This window comes from Ambystoma mexicanum, chromosome 11 (assembly GCF_040938575.1).
Source record: "Ambystoma mexicanum isolate Mex_15411 chromosome 11, UKY_AmexF1_1, whole genome shotgun sequence".
Classification (NCBI taxonomy): domain Eukaryota; kingdom Metazoa; phylum Chordata; class Amphibia; order Caudata; family Ambystomatidae; genus Ambystoma; species Ambystoma mexicanum.
The window spans coordinates 19,602,886-19,624,123 of NC_090934.1; the positions used below are offsets into that span (position 1 = coordinate 19,602,886).

The 21,238-nt window shown below is 48.3% G+C and overlaps 1 protein-coding gene across 8 annotated transcripts in view; it reads right to left on the reverse strand.

Moving 5' to 3' along the window:
- MACF1 (microtubule actin crosslinking factor 1) overlaps positions 1-21,238 on the reverse strand; it is a 1,825,008-nt gene that overhangs the window by 1,389,235 nt on the left and 414,535 nt on the right. For all 8 annotated transcript variants that reach the window (XM_069622429.1, XM_069622430.1, XM_069622431.1 and 5 more), the window contains 2 exons: positions 20,553-20,630; positions 18,688-18,780 (listed from right to left, as the gene is read on the reverse strand). In XM_069622429.1, coding sequence (XP_069478530.1) covers positions 18,688-18,780; positions 20,553-20,630 — 171 coding nt within the window. The remainder of the gene's footprint in view (positions 1-18,687; positions 18,781-20,552; positions 20,631-21,238) is intronic.

Sequence of the window (21,238 nt, forward strand, 5' to 3'; positions counted from 1 at the left end):
TTTCAAGTTCACTTACCTGCTAAAGAGGGAACACCCCCTGCCCTCTTACCCATCCTCCCTGCCTGATCCCACCATTCTCCTCCAGTGATGCTTGATAATGTAATTTTATATATTTACATGCAGGTGTACCCATGCTTTGCACGGTAACTCCCGCCTCAGTCCTAGTTTGACGTTCATTCAATGAACGAATATAGATGATGTTGCTTGCATTACCCGAATAACAACGCAATCTATTCAAGCTACTTTCGATTTGGAGCAGTCAGATTGCGCAGCATCATTATTGATGTCCTGATCTACAGCCGAAGCAGAAGCGACCTCAACATAAGTGCTGTACATCTAGGGCAGAAGTGTGTAAGCTTGAAGTGCCATACCCGTACCTGTACGGCTGAAGCATGCGAGCTTCATACTGTTGAGATGGCATCCATTCATCAACTTCCGTGGGAAATTAAGTTCCTGTAATTATCATGAGAGATTTGCCTCGATGTGACAGAAAACGCCATTGTGGACGCAATTGAAGAAACATGCACCGTTTCCTCTCACCCAAATCAATGCAAAAGCACAGTTTTGTGTCACCCGCATGACTTGAAAAGTGAGTGCCGCTAATGTCAGCTAGAATGCGGATAGTGTGGAAAGTTTGGAACAATCAACTGCTGACGTTTACGTAGAACTACGGCAGAACTACAGCGCAAAGGGCCACATGGCAGGTGTAAGCATTGCAGACCGCTTGAGAAACAGGAAATTAGAAAAATGTATATTTGATACTTTTTACATTGTCTGCACCATGGTACACATTTGCAGGTTTGTAGCATGTTGGGAAGTATGCAGAGGATTTTGAACAGACACACACACATATATATATATATATAGATATATATATATATATCCACATATGGCAGGGGTAAGCATTGCAGACCACTTAAAAACAAAAATTAGAAACATCTGTATTTTATACTTTTACATTGTCCACACCATGGATCCTACCCACATGCCACATTTCAGGTTTGTAGCATGTTGGGAAGTGTCCTGAACATTTCGAACAGACGCACACACATATCCACACATTTCCTGTATATATGACATGCATGACTTACCGTAATAGCATTTCTGATGATTTTATCTGTTTAGATTCTCATGCTGTCCATATAGTCAGACATCTAGTGGTAATCACAGAGTATTGCATCTTGTCTTTCGAGAATCTCAAGGGGACATCCACAATGGGCGTGCTTGTAACACTATCCCTAACGTGTTGTGTAGTGTACCCAAAATCCCTCATGCATCGAGGTTCCTCTGGTTGTGTCTTTTCTGCTGTGAGGGAGCCTTATGACTATCGTGAGTGAGTACAGATAGAGAGAAAGTAGTAAGATGTCTATTTTCCTTCTACTCCGAGCGAGGAGGTAGGGAGAGCGCATGTGAATCTAAGCAGATACAATCATCAGAAATGCTATTACGGTGAGTAATGCAGGTCTTCTGATGCTTGTGAATCTGCTTAGAGTCACATGCTGTTCATAGACTAGTGAGCAGTACCCAGAGTTGGAGGTGGGGTGTGAGAAGGAACAGTAGTAAAGAGATGTCTCAGTACCACTTGTCCCACCTGAGAGTCCTGACCTAGAGTCTGTATCTAGGCAGTAGTGTTGTGTAAAGGTGTGTACAGAACTCCAAGTTGCCACTTTGCAAATGGACTTGAGAGGAACATTTGCAATTAATGCTATGGAAGATCTCTCTTGACAAGAGTGTAGCAGAGTGTGATGCAGTTTGCGATCCACTTTGAAGTGGCCGATTTAGAGACAGGGTCCCCCTTCTCTGCCAGCCGCCACTGAAATGAAAAACTGGTTAGTTTTCCTTAGTGGTTTAGTCTTTTCCAGATAATACATCACCACTCTTCTAACATCAAGTGTGTGGAGGCTTCTTTCTGGCACGTTAGTAGAACTACCCACCTTCTTCCAGAACCCCATTGATTGGTTCCCATGGAACTTTGAAATGCATTTAGGTACAAACCCTTGGTGAGTGCGCAGAACCACCTTGTCTTTGTGAATTGTGACAAATGGGTCTTGAACTGAAAGAGCCTGCAGTTCACTAACTCTTCTAATTGAAGTGACTGCCACTAGGAAGGCGGTCTTGCAAGTGAGTGCTTTGAGGCTAGCCTTATGCATCGGTTCAAAGGGAGATCCCATTAGACTAGTTAATACCACATGTAGGTCCCATCCAGGAGCCGTGTTTGAAAAAGGGGGATGAAGTCTTTTAACCACTTCCATAAAAGCCTTGACCACTGGGATCTTCCACCACAACACCTTCTTCTGGGACGTAGTACAAGCTGAACGTACAGCTAGGGGGACCTTCAGGGAATTAAAAACAAGACCTGCGTCTAGTAGGTGAGTCAGGTATAAGACAATATGTGTTGGTGAGCAGTATATGGGATTGATGCTCTTGGAATTTCACAAGATAACAAAGCGTTTCCATTTATTGGAATAGCAATGTCTGGTGTTAGGCTTTCTTGCTTCTTTAATTATGTCCATGCATCTCTGAGGAAGTTGGAGGTGCCCAAACTATGACTTCAGGAGCCAGGCCGCTAAGTTGAGAGTTTGCGGGCATGGATGGAGTGTTTCCCCCTTGTCTTGTGATAGCATGTTGTATGGGCAAGGTAGCTTCATCGGAGGAGAGATTGACATCGCCATCAGATGGGAGAACCAGGGTTGGTGGGCCCACATTGGGGACACCAGAAACATTGTGACTGGTTCCTGGTGCATCTTGTGCACTATCTTGTTGAGTAAGGGAGTCGGGAGTGGGGGGGCGGAGCGTAGACAAGCTTCCCTGACCATGTTATCCAGAGACGTTCCCCTTGGAGCGGTTCTGCGAGTACCTGGAGGAGTAATCTGAGCATTGTGCATTCTCCAGAGTTGCGAACAACAAGTCAATCTCTGGGAAGCCCCATTCTGCGAAGATGTTAGAGATGATGTCTTTGTGTAATCTCCATTCGTACTCTGTGGATAGTGGGAAGTCTCTGGTGAGCATGTCTGCCAGAAGATGGAGTTCCCCTGGAACTTGTTGAGACTGGAGGAACATCTTGTGTTTGAGAGCCCCTCTTTCATATGTTCTGAGACAGTTTGGATATCCCTGGAGAGTGTATGCCCCCCTGTTTGTTCAGTTAATACATGGCCGTGGTGCTGTCTGTGAGGACCAGTACCGTCTTCCCCTGTAGTTGTGTTTGAAAAGCCTACAGGGCTTTGAATACTTCTAAAAACTCCAACAGGTTTATGTAGTTGGACGCTACTGCTGAGGACCAAACGTGGTGCGCCATGTGATTAAGGAGGTGAGCGCCCCCACCCTGTCATATATGCGTCTGTGGTGAGAGTGGCTTCAACTGCGGGGGTGGTGAAGGTTTTCCCCTACAAGAGGTTTTCCCTCGACCACCACTGCCAAAAGAGAACGAGGGCTGCCTAGACAACCACTAGATCGTCCCATTGTCCGCTGGCCTGACAACATTGGCTGTTAAGCCACTCTTGCAGGGGGCGCATGCGCAAACCTGCGTGTGGGACTAAGTAAATGCAGGATGCCATCATCCCCAACAGTCGCATGGCTTTGCATACAGTCACCTCGCGATTGGCTACATAGTGAGGGATCTGGAACAGCATGTCTCGGACCCTCTAGTTGGAGGGGAAGACTAAGCCATCTTCTGTCCAAATTAGAGCCCCCAGAAATTGTTTGACTTGGCTGTGGGTCTAGGCTGGACTGTTTCTCGTTGATTGAGAATCCCAGACTGACGAGTAGATATACCGTCTTCTAGGTATTTGATAGGCATGTTCCGTACAAATCCCCTGTTATTAGCCAGTCGTCGAGGTAAAGATAAACTAGAATGGACTGAGTGCACAGGTGAGCCGCTATTACCGCCAGCACCTTTGTAAATACCGTTGGGGCTGAGGCAATGTCGAATGGAAGGACCTTGAACTGATAGTGTTTGTCCTCTATCATGAACCTGAGGTATTTTCGGTGCACTGGCAGCATTGAAATATGAAAGTATGCATCTTTCATGTCCAGTGTTGCCATGTAATCCCCCTGTGTTAGTAGAGGGATTACTTCTTGCAATGTTGTCATTCTGAACTTTTGTGGCTTTACAAATTTGTTCGCTGGGCGCAAGTCTAGCACAGGGCTCATGGTGAGATCCTTTTTGGGTACAAGGAAGTACACTGAATAAATACCCTCCTTTACCTGTAGACCGGGGACGACTTCATTCACACCCTTTTCTTGCAGGATCTCAACCTCTTGCAGCAGGATCTTCAGATGTTCTGGCGATCAGCGTCTGGACGCGGGTGGGCGTTATCGAGGTGGCCGGCTGAACTCGATACAGTAACCTTGGGTGACGGTCTTGAGCACCCACTGGTCTGATGCGATTTCCTCCCATACATGAAAGAAAGATGTTATCCGTCCCCCGACCGGGGAGGCATGGAAGCGGACACGGATCGGTAAGTCATTTTTGATTTGAGGCCGGGGAGTCTCTTGGGGTGGAGCTTATACCCCTTACTTTGCCGCAGCGCTGTCCGCTCTGCTGATATTGGCCCATGGCAGTTGTCCCTTGTCCCGAGGACCATGGTGCATTTCCCGTTTCGTACTGATTGTGGGGGGAACGTGGGAAGGATTGTCCCCAAAAGGAGCAGCGAGAGCTACCCCCTCGCTGCTGATAGGGTCTTTGCATGATCTGGTTTAGAGACTTCAAGGTTTCATGTTCCTTTTTGCAGTCTCTAGTGCCTCATCCACAGCCTTTCTAAACAGGTTTGTTTCTTTTACTGGCTTGTTAATAAGGGATGCCTGAGTTTCAGGTTTAAATCCAGAATCTTTTAGCCATGCTGACACAACCGCCAGAAGGTGTGATTGTGTTGGCTCTGGGTCTTCTTGCAGGCCCTCATGGAGCCTAATTCCATTGGACATCGTTGTAACTAGCCAGCAATGAGGTGTTGTTAGCTATCCTAGTGGAGTAGGCTGCTGATGTTGTAATGCGCTTCCCCAGGGCATATAACTTCGTGCAATCCTTGTCTGGAGGTGCCTCAGCCATAGACAAGGGTACTCCAGCTCTCTCCTTGTAGTTGTGACTACTAGGGAGTCAGGAGTGGCATGTCTCCGGATATATAGCGGGCCTGTTGGAGAAGGGCAAAAAAGCTTTTCGACTTGTGGGTTTACAGCTCTTGTTTAAGATGGAGTCAACAAAGAGGGGGCTATGTGCCTTTTGAGAGTTCAACAGAGGTATCGCTTGACTTGAGGGTGGTTTTTCTTTTAAAATATCCTCTACAAAGTCGGTGTCTTGTACCACCTCTTTAGTGGCAATCTGAAAGTGTTCAGCTGCTTTTTTAAGAATAGCATTGAATGCCATCTGGTCATCGATAGGTGAGGCTTGTCTTTGAGGGAGGGAGGAACTATACACAGTGTGTCTGGGTCTGGGGTAGTGGGCGGTGAAAGCCATGGTGCCTCTTCAACCAGTTGTTCATCACCCCAATGTGGTGACTGGTCTATTGTCTCGTCAAAGGGATTCTCTCCCTGATTATAGGGGTCCTGATGGATGTCCTCTGGTTCAGTTAGGTCAAACACCTTCTCATGAGGGAACTGACTGGAAGTTCTTTGATCTTTGGTCAAAGTTGGGTAGGAGTCTTCCTCTCTTGGCCTATTTGGGGTGATAAATCTTTCAGAAAAATCCACAAACTTGGAAAGCTTGTTCATGTATCCCTCAAACATATCTCTGGTCCATAGAGATGAACCAGAGGGTTCTGGGGGTCGGGATTTGTCAGCCAGTGGACTTGGGTCTCTAGGTGGTCGAGATGTGTCGGCCAGTGTCTTAGACAGGGGTTGGGAACCTTCTTCTCGACATCTCGCTGTGTCTTTCAAGGTGTCCATAGTCCAATTTGCAGCCGAGATGTTGTTTGCGAGACTCTCGAGAATCTATGCCGTATCTGGGAGTGATTTTGATGGGCCTAACGTCTTTGTCGCGGTTTTCGGCACCGCTGAAAACTTTGGCGCTGACACATTCTTGTGAGGCATCTCAGCGCTCTTATGATGTGCCTTGGCACTCTTATGAAGTTTGATCCTGATGCCCTTTTGACTTGGATGCCTGGACGCATGCCAAATGGACGTTTGCGGAGAGGACGGCCGATCATGCGGATCGGTAGGTTCCATCAACATTTTTGGTGTTCCCGGCCTGCTGCATGGCGTAGGCCGCCCATCACTTTGCCTGCGGTTCTTTTAACGTCTTCGGGCGTAAAAGTTGCCAGGACTTGCAGGACTGCTCGTCTGACCTCGAGGTAGACACATATTACACCTCTGGTGTGTGTCTTTCCATGGATATTTAGGAGCACCAGCCGCTGAAATCTGCAGTCGTCTTCGGCATTGGTTCTGGAGTAGTCATCGGTGAAGGATTGACGAATATTAAACGACCGACGGTTGTGGACAATGAAATGGAAACTTAGCAATTTTCAAGCTCTGCATAAGGCAACCGGCTAGCTGGGTGGAAAAAACAATCTGAGGGACCTCGATGCATGAGGGATTTTGGGTACACGTCATGTCACATTAAGTATAGTGTTACAAGCACGCCCATGTCGATGTCCCCTTTTGATTCTCAAAAGATAAGATGCAATACTTCGGGGTTACCACTAGATGTCGAGCTATATGTACAGCATGTGATTCTAAGCAGATTCACAAGCACTACGTATCGATAGTAGAGAGGGGTGGGGAGAGAGAGATACTACTCTCCTCTTTAGTTTGTAGCACTTGTCCCCTTAGGTCAATATTTCCTGTATCAGTTATCGTATATATTTTTTTCTTAATCGAATGCATAAATAAATAAATAGCATCAGTACACAATCTAATATTGTTCTTAAAGATGTGTGGCCTGAGCCATCTTCTTGTTAGATTGATAAAAAACATACTAATGAATACAAAATGTATAAGATCCTCATCTTTGCCCAGCACACAAGTGCAGCGCCTAGCTATGCCCATCCAACCTATTCCAGTCTTTGCGGGCAACACATTTAGTCTAAGAATTAGGACAATCCTTCTGCAGTCCAGTGATTTTATTTTAAGTTATAAGGTTAGTTGGTATTACACAGGCCTCACTATAAATCATTAATGACAGTGCAATTCGCCACTGCAACCAGCTTGGGGTTTATGCCACTGGTTTTTGTTCCATTTGCCTCCAGTACTCCGGAGTGCAACCGCCGCCATTGGAGATCATGAGGACCATTGATACTTAAAAAAGGCCGCCCGCAATACTGTACCTGGTTTCCACATGAGGAAACACACCAGGCCCAGTAACCAATCCTGATTGGCTAGCAGCTGCTACTTACTGACCAATTGTAAGCCGGCAGGCGTTTAAGCCGGCCCACAACCAAAGGCACACTTCCAAAGGCATCCTCCTGTCGTGAGTCTGTTAGGAGCCAGACGTGCCAAGTGCCAGGACCCCTGCACCTCCGCAGAACCAACCGGAAGACTCTGCACATATTGTCTCATCCACTAGCGTAAGCAGCCCCTCTTTACTGCCGCTAACCACTGTCCCAGCCTAAATTGCAACCTTGCTGCGTTGCTTAACTGTTCCATAAGAGCGCCGTTCATACTGCAGCCCCGAGCAGACTAACAGGCACATTCTGCTGCCTAATGCCATTTGAAGTTGCTCACTGTTGCCTTGTTTTACTGCTGTCTGACCTTGCTGTTCAACTGCGCAGTATTATGTTTGTAATATACTTAGTCAACTAACAATGATCTCGCCCTGTTGCCTCACTTGTATCCTCATATTGGTGTTGATTACATTGTTAGCCTCAATCCTGCCTACACTTATAACTAGCATTGCAATATTCTGCTTGCATGGCGGTAACCTATGCCTAGCTGCCTAATGCACTTTTGTATTACTTGTCCACTACTGCTGTTCATATTGTGATTTAGCCCGGGCATTTCACCAGCATTGAGTTACTATGTTCTCCATTGTTGCATAACTGTGATCTGGCCTAAACGTCTAGCTGCCCCTTACACTGGCGTACCATGGCTAATTGTTAATTTGTTAACTTTAATCTTACATAGATGTTCCATATGGGATACACTACTCACCGTAATCGTATTTCTGATGCTTGTATCCGCTTAGATTCACATGCTGTGCATAGGCCGACATCTAGCGGAAGCTGCGGAGTATTACAGTTTGTTTTTCGAAACTCGAAAATGGACGTCGACACAGGGCGTGCCAGTAATACTATCCCTAGTGTGACGTCCACTGTACCCAAGATCCCTCACGTGTCTAGGATCGTCAGATTGTATTTTTTCTGACATGAGGTAGCATGAGGAGTAGCGCGAGTACAGATAATCCAAGCAGATAGATAGAAAGGTAAGACTACAAGCAACCATGCGCCTTCTCTCAGAGGAGAGGAAGGGTGGGTCGCATGTGAATCTAAGCAGATACAAGCATCAGAAATACGATTACGGTGAGTAATGTATCCCTTCTGAGGCTTGTGGAATCTGCTTATATCACATGCTGTGCATAGATTAGCGAGCAGTACCTGAAGATGGAGGTGGGATGTGAGAAGGGTCATGAACAAATAAGTGTCTTAGAACCGCTTGTCCCACTTGTGTATCTGCCTTGGAATGGGTGTCAATGCAGTAATGCTGAGTAAAAGTGTGAATAGAGCTCCAAGTAGCTGCTTTGCAAATGGTGTCAAGGGGTACATTTGCAATGAAAGCCAGAGTGGCCCCAATGCCTCTAGTAGAGTGGGCTCTTGGCGTGAAAGGCAGAGTTCTTTCGGAGAGTGAGTGTAACAGCTGGATACAGTTAATAATCCACTTCGAGATGGCACCTTTAGAGACGCGATCCCCCTCTCTGCCTGTAGCTATGGAGACAAACAGTTGATCTGTTTTTCTTAGCGGTCTGGTTTTATTTACATAGTAGAGGACCGCCCTACGCACATCTAGGGTGTGTAGTTTCACCTCAGCCGAGCTTTGAGGATCCTGGAAGAAAGCCGGAAGCTCAATGGACTGGTTTACATGGAATTTTGATTTAAACTTAGGTGAGAACCTAGGGTGTGTGCGTAAAACCAGTTTGTCTTTATGGACAGTAAAGAAGGGATCCTGCACTGACAGAGCCTGAATTTCACTGACCCTTCTTATAGAAGTAATAGCTACTAAGAAGGCCGTTTTATAAGTCAGGTGTTTGAGACTGCTTTTATGCATGGGCTAGAAAGGGGGTCCCATGAGCTTGGCTAGCACCACATTAAGGTCCCACCCTGGTGGTGGGTTTGAAATAGGAGGGTAAAGTCTCTTTACTCCTTCCATGAAGGCTTTAACTACTGGTACTTTCCACCACAAAACCTTGCTATGGGAAGTGGTGTATGCCGACAGGGCTGCCAGGTGTACTTTCAGTGAGTTAAAAACCAATCCTGCTTCTAGCAGGTGGAGCATGTATGTAACAATAGTGGAAGGAGTGCAATCAACAGGGTTGATTTGTCTACTCTGGCACCAGATAACGAACCTCTTCCACTTGTCAAAGTAACAGTGCCTTGTGTTTGGTTTCCTAGATTCCTTTAGGATGTCCATACACCTCTGTGGTAAATTGAGATGTCCAAACTCTATGACCTCAGGAGCCATGCTGCCAGGTTCATTGAGTTGGGTTGCTGGTGCACTGTTTGACCTTGGTGCTGGGACAGTAGGTTGTACCAGGCTGGAAGTTTGATGGGCTCGCACACCGCCATCCTGCGTAGGTGTGGGAACCACAGTTGTCTTGCCCACATGGGAGCAACTAGGACGAGCGTCATCGACTCTCTGTTCATCTTGTTCACCTCACCACTTTCCTGATGAGGAGTTGGTGGAAAAGCGTACGCAAACATCCCTGACCAGTTCATCCACAGGGCGTTCCCCTGGGAGTCTGGTTGGGGGAACCTGGATGCAAATCCTGGGCATTGTTTGTTTTCACTTGTGGCGAATAAGTCTATAGTGGGGAAACCCCACTGAGAGAAGATATCTTCTACGACCTCTCTGTGTAGAACCCATTCGTGTTCCTCTGGGAGGGAGTCTCTGCTCAGAGCATCCGCTAGGGAATTGAGCTCCCCTGGAACATGTTGTGATGACAGGAAGATGTTCCGTCTGAGTGCCCATATCCAGATTTTCTGGGCAAGCTTGGACAGATTTGGCGAACGAGTCCCTCCTTGCTTGTTCAGGTAGAACATGGCTGTTGTGCTGTCCGTCCGGATTTGCACTGACAGGTTTAGTAGGTGGGGCTCGAACGCTTGAAGCGCTCTGAATACTGCCCGAAGCTCTAGCAGGTTGATGTGGTTCTTGGCCACTGAGGGAGACCAGAGACCCTGAGCTGTGTGGTGGAGATGGTGAGCTCCCCACCCCGTCAGACATGCATCGGTAGTGACTACTGCCTGTACTTCGGGATTGTAAAAGGGTTTCCCCTGTGCGAGATTCTCTCTTGTCCACCAGTGAAGGCTTTGTACTAGTGTTGGCGAAACGACCACTAGATCGTCCCACTGACCACTTGCCTGAGACCACTGTTTCGCCAACCATTCCTGCATGGGACGCATGCGAAGGCGCGCGTGGGGGACCAGGTAAATACATGACGCCATCATGCCCAGTAAACGCATTGCTTTGCGTACCGTTATTTGGCGACCGGACTGATAATGCGGAATTTGCAGTAGTATATTCCGAATTCTTTCCTCTGAAGGAAAGGTCAACCCCTCTTGAGTATCTAGGATTGCTCCTAGGAACTGTTTGGAGGTGCTTGGCACCAGGCTTGACTTTTTCTCGTTGATTGAGAAGCCTAACTCGTGGAAGAGGTCGATAGTCCTTTGAATGTTTGTCCTGCAAATTACTGGGTTTTCCCCCGTTATGAGCCAGTCGTCCAGATAAGGGTACACCGGGATTGCCTCCCTGCGTAGGTGTGCAGTCGCCACCGCCAGTACCTTGGTGAATACCCTTGGTGCTGAAGCTATCCCGAAGGGCAGTACCTTGAATTGGTAGTGTCGACTGCCCACCTTGAAGCGCAAGTACCTTCTGTTCGCTGGGAACATGGAAATATGAAAATAAGCATCTTTCATATCCAAGGTTGCCATGTAATCCCCCTTTTTTAGGAGGGGGATTACCTCTTGTAGCGTAGTCATACGAAACTTTTGGGGCTTGACATACTTGTTGGCAGGCCGTAAGTCCAATACTGGGCGCATTGTCAAATCTTTCTTTGGCACAAGGAAGTAAGTTGAATAAATACCCTTGTTTACCTGGTGTCCCGGGCGAGTTATATCGCGTCCTTTTCTAGCAGAATGGCGATCTCCTCGAGGAGAATTTTCTGATGTTCTGAAGAGTATACTCTTTGTCGTGGAGGATGGTTCCGGGGAAACTGCAGTAGTTCTATACAGTACCCTGTGGATACTGTTGACAGCACCCATCTGTCTAATGTGATCCCTTCCCAAGCCTGGGTGAAGTTGGAAATGCGTCCCCCTACTGGGGTTGCGTGAGAAGGGACCCTGAACTGAGCGTCACTGCTTTGGTGGAGGCGTGCCGCCTCCCTTGCTTGAGCTGCCTCTGCCTTTACCATGACATCTCCTATTACCTCTGCCGTAACCCTGGGTAGACTGTTGGCTGTTGTTCCACTGTGTACCCTGCCCCTGGGAATAGTTAGATCCTCTCTGGGAATTTTGGCCGCGTGTGTGACGAAAATGACTATTCCCTCTCTGGTTAGGGGGTTTATTGGTTAACTGGCCAAGGGACTTGAGTGTCTCGTATTCGACCTTGGCATTCTTCAGTGCGTCTTCGACCACCTTACCAAACAACAGATCGGCTTCCACCGGTTTGTCCAACAATGATGCCTGGGTTTCTGCCTTAAAACCAGACTGCCGTAACCACGCATGTATCTTGATAACAGTGCCTTCTGCTACCAATCTGCCTGCGTTGTCCGCGGCCTCAAAGGTTGCTTTCAAAATGCAACCAGACACGGCTCTACCCTCTGCGGAAATCCGAGCTAACTGGCCCTTTAAAGGTTCAGGAGCAGAGGCTATGAGTGCCGCGACTTCTTCCCACTGATGGCAGTTGTAGCTGGCCAACAGGGTGGTGGAGTTTGCAATCCTTGCTTGATAGGCGGACGTTGAGGCTACTTTCCTGCCGGAACCATAATGTTTTTTGCTCTCCTTGTCGGGAGGCGCTTCGGACGATGACAAGGGTGTTCCAGCCCTCTTACGAGTGTTAGTGACAACTAGGGAGTCTGGCTTCAGATGTCCTCTTATATAGAGAGGGTGAGACTGGGCTGCCCTGAAAAGTTTTTCAACCCTGGAATTGACTGCTCTGGTGAGGTTTGGGTTCACCAGGGACGGGTCTATTCTTCGCTGAACGGACTTAAGGATAGGGATGGTCTGGGCAACAGGCCTACTTTCTCCCACTAACTCCTCTGCGAAGTCCCTCTCCTCCTGGACACCGTGGGTGTCAATATGGAAATGTTCTGCTGCACGTGCGAGAACCTCGTTTAGGAGGGGTTGGTTATCGACAGGGGAGTCGGTAACCGGGGCTTCGTTTTCTACCGGGGAATCTACTCTGTAGGTTTCAGGGTCTTCCTCTTCCTCTTCTTGGTCCTCATCATCCCCATAGTAGCCCGTCCCGGTTTGCTCTTCTACCATGCCAAATTCTTGGTCCTCACCAAAGGAAGCCTCTCCTTGATACAGTGAGTATGGTCTTGAGTATGGTTGTACCTCGAAGGGGTCTGTAGACCTCATCAGTGTTTCAAACCGGGGCTTCTTACTCGGGGGGATAGGATCATTAGAGCCTGAGGGTGTCGCCCCTTGTGGATCATACGAAAGGAAATGGTCTGGATTTTTATCGTAAAAATCAGCCATAGACATCATCCTTGACATGACCCTATCTATGTCTTCACTCGACCATTTTTTGGAACTGGGAATGACTCGCTCAGCAAGTCTCAGAGATTTATCTTGAGTAGATTTGCTGGTTTTAGACATATCAGCAGACCTGGCCTTGTCTGTCTGTTTAGGGGGAGTGGTGTGTTTCACAGGTGTGGAAGAGTGCAAAGGCTGGTTCTTCTGTTTTCCCCCCTCCCCGTGAGTGGAAAAATGTTTTCCCTGTCCTTTTGTGGCTCTGGAGGTTTTCGGCGCCTGGCGTCGAGGATCGGGGGTAGGGTCCCTGTCCTTCGAGCGTGGGGCCTCGCTGATTTTGTCTGCGGGCCCCGACTCCTGGCATGCGGCCTGGGGGTGGAAGTCGTCTTCGTCCTCCGACGATCGAACTTCTGTTAGCCTAGGGAGGGAGGCACTCTTGGCAAGAGTGGATGATTGCCTGGAGTCATGCGGCGATCTCGATCGAGAATGCCCAGAGGACACCGAATCGGACCGTTCTGTTTGTGCCTCTTTCCGAGAACTCGACGTCGTCGAGTCTCGGTTGGACTTCGTGTGTTTAGTGTGTGTGGTGTGTGAAGCGCTTGTGTCACCAGGGGTCTTCCCCATAGCCGCCCTGCCGGACGACCTTCCGAGGTCGGGGACTTGCGCTCGGCTGTCTTTCGACGCCGTAATGCCCTCGCCGTCCAAAAGTACGGCGTCGCTGCCGTCACTGAAGGCGCACTCCGCTGCCATGGCCGCCTGCCTGGCGTGGTGGGCCCAACGCTTCGTTGAACGGTTCTTAAGTGTCTTAGGTTTAAACCTACTACACGCTCTGCAGTTCGCTTCGGGGTGGTCCCTCGGCAAGCAGAGATTGCACGTGGCGTGCCTGTCGACCCAAGGGTATTTGTGATTGCACTTGGGCATAGCTATCAACCTTTTTTGTCAGCAAGGCGGGTGTAAAACACCCGATTTTCTTTTTGGCGGGTGAGAGGCCCATAGAAGTGAATGGGCGTATGAGGGACTTGGCGGGTGATTCATCTGCTTTCAAGGCGGGTGACACCTGCCAAAAGCGGGTGAGTTGAGAGCTATGACTTGGGGCAGAATTGAAAAGGGGTACCCTCCATACGCACCTTGAGGCAGCGGGCTGTTAAGTGTAGGAAGTGTATAAGGTGTACCTATATACCAAGAGTGTAGAGTATGTACAACCCCCCACTCTCCCTACTTGCAGGGCTGAGGCCAGAGGCCTTCCAAGGCCCGGCCCGAGGCCAGAGGCCTTCCGAGGCCCGGGCCGAGGCCAGAGGCCTTCCGAGGCCCAAATCCGTCGTGCAGCAGCCGACGGTCGATTTCTTCTCCAGCCGGCGTTGAGTGTCGAAGTTCTACGTTGGGATGGGGAAGGATGTAAATAAATTAATATTTTAGCAAAAGTATGGCTAAGGCCAGGGGACTCCGCAAAATGCTTCCGACCAGTATGGCGAAAAAAACAATCTGAGGATCCTAGACGCGTGAGGGATCTTGGGTACAGTGGACGTCACACTAGGGATAGTATTACTGGCACGCCCTGTGTCGACGCCCATTTTCAAGTTTCTAAAAACAAACTGTAATACTCTGCAGCTTCCACTAGATGTCGGCCTATGCACAGCATGTGATCTAAGCAGATTCCACAAGCCTCAGAAATCTAGTTACAACAGGCCTCTGTACTATCTTGTTTTGCCCTCTCCTGACTACCATTGCTGCCCATACGATGATTCGGCCTAGGTGCCCAACTGTACTGGCCCATTTTGTTGCTACTGCCTGGCATGTCATTGCGTTGCTACTGCTCAGGCGCCCAGTTGCTTGACATGTTTTATCGCAGTAATGCTGTTTAAGTGGCTACTGATAATTGCACCATTGTCTAGATGCCTCACCGGTACTGCTCTACTTTTTGCTGCTTAACTATGCTTAGACCTAAGTGATTAGTTGATTTATAGGTACTCCTCTTCGTATGCTCTTCAGTTGAGCCATTTTTGTGCTACCTAGTTGTGACTTCGCCCAGGTACCTCTATGAGTAGCACCATATCCTTGATACTTTAATTGGGAAAGATGTTAACTTTAGTAATACTGCTCTGCACAATGGCTGCCACCACACACGTCGGTTCCAGAAGCCAAGTATACTTCGCTCAGCTCCCACTAGTACCTATCTCAGACCCTAGTCTGACTATATTGACAAATACAGTAACAAACAACGTCACTACGATCCAATTTATACACAATAGTGCTTCGGACACAGTAACATATGCTTCGCTACCTTGTGCCACGTCCAACAGAAACATTAGACTCCATGCCAGATTAACCAAATTATATGAACCGCTGAGAAGATCCCTACCGCCTACCAACCTGAAAATTAACTACAAAACTAGTCTGAAACTTAGCCATTCCAAGCGGTCTCCGCCTTTGTCCATCTCTAGCATAAATGCCCCCCAGACTAACAATCACAAGCGCACGTTATGTGATAATAATACAGCCAAACCTATCCTAGTCAAAGAAGCTATTGAGCCCCCCTCAAAGGTGCGCTTCTTAATGTGAGATCGCTCGTCGCCCATGCCACCGACATGGCTGACCTAATTACAGAAGGTAACTTGGATTTCCTTGCGATTACGGAAACATGGCTTCACAATGCAGCAGGACCCTCACTCATGCTAGCTATCCCAGATGGCTATACAATAGTTAGACAAGACCGAGACGGTGCCCGAGGTGGTGGCATTGCCCTCATTTCTAAAAAATGTCTCTCCCTAAGACTAGCCCCTACTCACTTGTTACAATCGTGTGAAATTCTTTCTGCTAAATTCCAGATAAATAACTCACAATATCTTACCATCCACCTAATATATAGACCACCTGGTCCTCTTGGCGCCTTTGAGGAGGATCGGCACAACTTACTTACGAATAACCTTAAACCGTCCTCTCAATTACTCCTATTAGGGGACTTCAACATAGGTTTTAATGGCCAAATGGATAAAAACGCCACAGATATAGTTAATATAATCAGTTCACTAGGACTTACTCAAAAAGTTAATAAACCGACCCACCTAAAAGGGAGAATACTGGATTGTATAGCGGACTACAACTGCACAGTTACCGTCTCAGCTATCCTGCCTCTATCGTGGACAGACCATTCACTGGTGTCCTTCTACCTATCCACCACAAGACCCACTCCACTAGCTCCCCCATTAGCGCCACCCTGGCTCACCAGAAATAAAAAAAGCATTACAGTGGAGAAAGTAATCCCTGCGATCCTCCCCACTCTGAACGCACTGCCTGAAAATCTTGATCCCAGTATCTTAGTTCATGAATATAACAAGATTATGCTCACCACACTGGACAAAATTGTCCCTCTCAAATTAAGATCCAGCAAATCAATAGCCCACTTAAATAAATGGTTTATGCCACAACTAAAGACCTTTGCATTTTGAAAAGAAAAAGTGAAACTAATTGGAGACTTTGCCCTTCCAATGAGGACAAAGCCAAATTAACCTCACTCTCCTCGCATTACAAGAAGGAAGTTTGCCGGGCAAAACGTAACTCCTATGATGAGTGCATTGCCAAATCTAATTCTAGTATGAAAGAACTTTTCTCCATACTAAAAGAACTAGAGTCTCCAATAGCTATACCTGACATCTGTACCAAAGACAAATCTTGGTGTGCAGACATCCAGCAGGTGCTAGCCAATAAAATCAACATGCTCCAAAATAAAATACAGCAAAAAAGTACTGAATCTAAAGTACTCGCCTAAAAACCCTCTGCCCAGTGTGTCACCGAGGCACACAATGATATATTCCACTTTTCCAAAATGTCTACTCTGGAAGTAGAAAATATTATCCTGTCACTGAAGCCCTCTAATTGCAAAGGTGACATCTGCCCAGCACAACTAATAAAAGATGCTTCCAGAGAACTATCTCCATTCATTACTAAACTGATTAATGCCTCCTTTGCCTCAGGCTCCATCCCTTCCAATCTTAAACAATCTTGGGTGCTCACTCTCCTCAAGAAACAGACATTAGATCCTCTCATCCCCACTAATTACCGTCCCATTACCACGGTTCCATTTTTATTCAAAATATTGGACAAAGCCGACTACAATCAAATTCAAAAACACCTTGAATTGCATAAACTCCTAGGTAGTAGACAATCTGGCTTCTGCCCATTACACGGAACGGAAACAGCCTTAATCGATTTAAAATCCCAAATAGACGAGCTGAGAGACAAAGGGAGGACAGTACCTCTGCTCCTACTTGATCTCTCAGCTGCATTTGATCTGGTTGATCATAAGGTCCTCTGCAGACACCTTGACTCTGCAGCCCATTTCTCCCCGGAGGCTATAAGGTGGATTGAATCCTTCCTGAGTGAGAGAACTATGAGAGTCTTCTCTCCCTCAGCAGCTGCCGACCCGACCACTTATCCTGTGCGGTGTTCCTCAGGGCTCTTGTGTATCGCCAACTCTCTACAATATCTTCACCAACCCCCTGTTCGATGATCTGGACCATCTGGGTGTCACCTACATGAATTATGCAGATGACACTCAGATTTTCCTCCCACTTTCTGGGGATCATAGTAAGGACACAGAGTTAGTGAACAAGGTATATCTTATCATCCAAGCATGGATGGCCACTCATGGCCTATGTTTGAACGACGATAAGACTGAGTTGTTAATTTTGGGATCACAGGCCAACATTTAAAAACGAGGACAGGAGTTTTCTTCATTTAATATTTACAGGAATACCATTAAAGTCTACAAGGAGGTAAGAACTCTTGGTTTCTACTTGGACTCCACACTGTCTTTTGATAAACAGATAAAATCCCTGACCTCATCCACGGACTACACTTGCAAGCCGCTTAGAGCAGGCCAACCATTCCTCTCTGATGATAGTTTTCTGATCCTGGCCAGAGCTTTAATACTCTCTAGAATTGATTATTGTAATGCCCTATATAGTGGTGCCAATAAAACTACCATCCGGAACTCCAGACATTACAAAATAATGCCATAAGAGCAGCCCTAGGCATAAACAAAAGAAATCATATCTCCTCCCTTAGACGCCAAGATAAATGGCTGTCTACGGGCAATAAAATACAGCTAAAGACGTTGTCTCTGACTCATAACACTCTCAATAACGCTGCCCCTAGCTACCTTACAGACAAACTCCAGAGAAGAATCTCTCCTAGACCAACTAAAGCTGGCAATATTAACTGCCTGGCTATTCCTAGATATAGGCTCACCACTATTGGTGGTAATAGCTTCCCTGTAAAGGCGGCGAAATCATGGAATTTACTGCCACAAGACTTGAGCACTGACCAACCTTACCTACTCTTCAGAAAAAATGTTATAAAACACATCATTTCGTCTGACCCTTAGCCTCCTACCTTCAGGCTGTGTGGAGTTACTTATTCCTTCTTACCCATTATCGCAACTTAACTTCGCGCTACTACTTGAAACTCAAGTGTAATATATTCTACCTGCGAGTCTAAGTGCTCCTCGGAGTGTAACTCTCTGTAATTTGTATATTTGTACATTGAATATTGTTGTAACTATATAAGCTGCTATATTCGCACATTGCATAATGTTGTAACTGCATAAGCATCTGTATCATATTTGTATATATCTGTATACTGTATAACTATGTAAGCCTTGCATTCTCATACTGTGACGCCCGATTAGCTACGGGTCTGGGGCGCGTAATAAGTGAATAAACAAACAAACAAACAATATAATGAAGCGTTAAGAGACAGGGGAGCAAGAGACCACTTAACATGCAAAATTAACTTTCACCTCACCAGCCCGGCTATTGTCAACTGAATTAGGGTTAAGGGCGTATGAAAACCATGGCCTTACCTGGAAGTGGAGGATAATGGTCCAGATGAGACCAAGGGTCAACTTTGGGTTCCCGTCTGTGATGTCATCATTTCGTATGTTCACTAATTTCACCTAAATGAAAGAAATACTGTCAATCTGAAGCAGGTTAATGACTGGTATCACTGCCAATGTCCTGTCCACGCCCACACATTCAGCTGGTGCATGTCATCAGCAGCTGCAACTTAATCACTGCACTGTTCCTAATAATGCTAACATCACACCACAGTGTCCACACCCGGCTACTGTCCCACCACTGCTTCCACGCCCCCCACACCCCAGATTACTGTCCCACCACAGCTTCCACGCCCCGACACACCCCGGTTACTGTCCCACCACAGCGTCCACGCCTGGCTACTGTCCCACCACTGCTTCCACGCCCCCCACACCCTCAGGTTACTGTCCCACCACAGCTTCCACGCCCCCCACACACCCCGGTTACTGTCCCACCACAGCGTCCACGCCTGGCTACTGTCCCACTACTGCTTCCACACCTGGCTACTGTCCCACCACAGCATCCACACCCAGCTACTGTCCCACTACTGCTTCCATGCCCGGCTACTGTCCCACCACTGCTTCCACACCCCCATTGCCCCTGGTTACTGTCTCACCACAGCTTCCACACCCCCATTGCCCCTGGTTACTGTCTCACCACAGCTTCCACACCCCCATTGCCCCTGGTTACTGTCCCACCACAGCTTCCACGCCCCCCACACACCCCGCTTACTGTCCCACCACAGCGTCCACGCCCGGCTACTGTCCGACTACTGCTTCCATGCCCTGCTACTGTCCCACCACAGCTTTCACGCCCTGCTACTGTCCCACCACAGCTTCCACGCCTGGCTACTGTCCCACCACAGCTTCCACGCCCGGCTACTGTCCCACCACAGCTTCCACGCCTGGCTACTGTCCCACCACAGCTTCCACGCCTGGCTACTGTCCCACCACAGCTTCCACGCCCGGCTACTGTCCCACTACTGCTTCCACGCCCCCAATTCCCCCCGGTTACTGTCCCACCACAGCTTCCACGCCCCCCCACAAACCCCATTTACTGTCCAACCACGGCCTCCATGCCAGGCTACTGTCCCACCACAGCATCCACGCCCCCAGGTTACTGTCCCACCACAGCTTCCACGCACCTCACACACCCCGGTTACTGTCCCACCACAGCGTCCACGCCTGGCTACTGTCCCACCACAGCATCCACGCCCGGCTACTATCCCACCACAGCGTCCACGCCTGGCTACAGTCCCGCCACAGCGTCCACACCCAGATACTGTCCCACTACTGCTTTCACACCCGGATACTGTCCCACCACAGCATCCATGCCCGGATACTGTCCCACCACAGCATCCATGCCCGGATACTGTCCCACCACAGCATCCACGCCTGGCTACTGTCCCACCACTGCTTCCATGCCTGGCTACTGTCCCACCACAGCTTTCATGGCCCCCACGCCTCCTGGTTACTGTCCCACCACAGCTTCCACGCCCCCCACAGACCCCGGTTACTGTTCCACCACAGAGTCCACGCCCGGCTACTGTCCCACCACAGCGTCCATGCCCGGCTACTGTCCCACCACAGCTTCTATTGCCCGGTGACTGTCCAACCACAGGGTCCACGCCCGGCTACTGTCCCCACCACAGCGTCCACGCCCAGCTACTGTCCCACCACAGCGTCCATGCCCGGCTACTGTCCCACCACTGCTTTCAACCCCCACCCACCGGTTACTGTCCCACCACAGCTTCCATGCCTGATTACTGTCCCAGCACAACTACCACACTCGAGTACTGTCTGCGCACAACTTCCACACCCGACCAAGCCCTGGCACCAACCGGCGGACTCACCTGTCTCTGCTTCAGGAAGTCTAGACCAATCTGGACATTCTGAAGCCTGTGAAAGCGCATTCGGCCCTTCTCGCGTGGCTGCAAGACAGGAGGCTTGGAGTTAGATTGAAGAAATAAGCTTTGAACACTGCCAAAACAGACCACACACAGGCCTTCTGGAAAGCTCTCTTCCCAGCCTTGACTGGAACACTCAAGGCATGAGGTGGTAGCACTCCAACAGGAGGGACCCTACACACACTGAACCAAGATCACACACACTACATGCACGTTCCTCTCCCAGCTTAGACTGGAAGATACAAGGTGCACGAAGTGTGACCATTGAGGGTCAACAAAATCTTGGGTACATCAGACAGAAGGCCAAATGCAGGCCTTTAAGGGGTCAGGGAAGCGGTATTCCCAGAACATACTTCCAAAGCAACCGTCAACCTGTCTTGCCCTTCTAGTTCTATACATCCATAGCATTCCCAAATTCTCTCCTTGGAGAGTACATTTTGAGGTAACCCAACAGATAAAATGCCTTTTATAAATAGCAGATTAGTATTTCTGGTCTAAAGAGAAATGACTGACGCTTTTCAAGAAACACTAAGATTCAGAAGCACTTAAAGACGGCACCCAGAAAGCGAGGCAAGATGTCGCCCAAGGACATCTGGTACAGATACACACCAGAAGCACTTCACTCTAGGCTG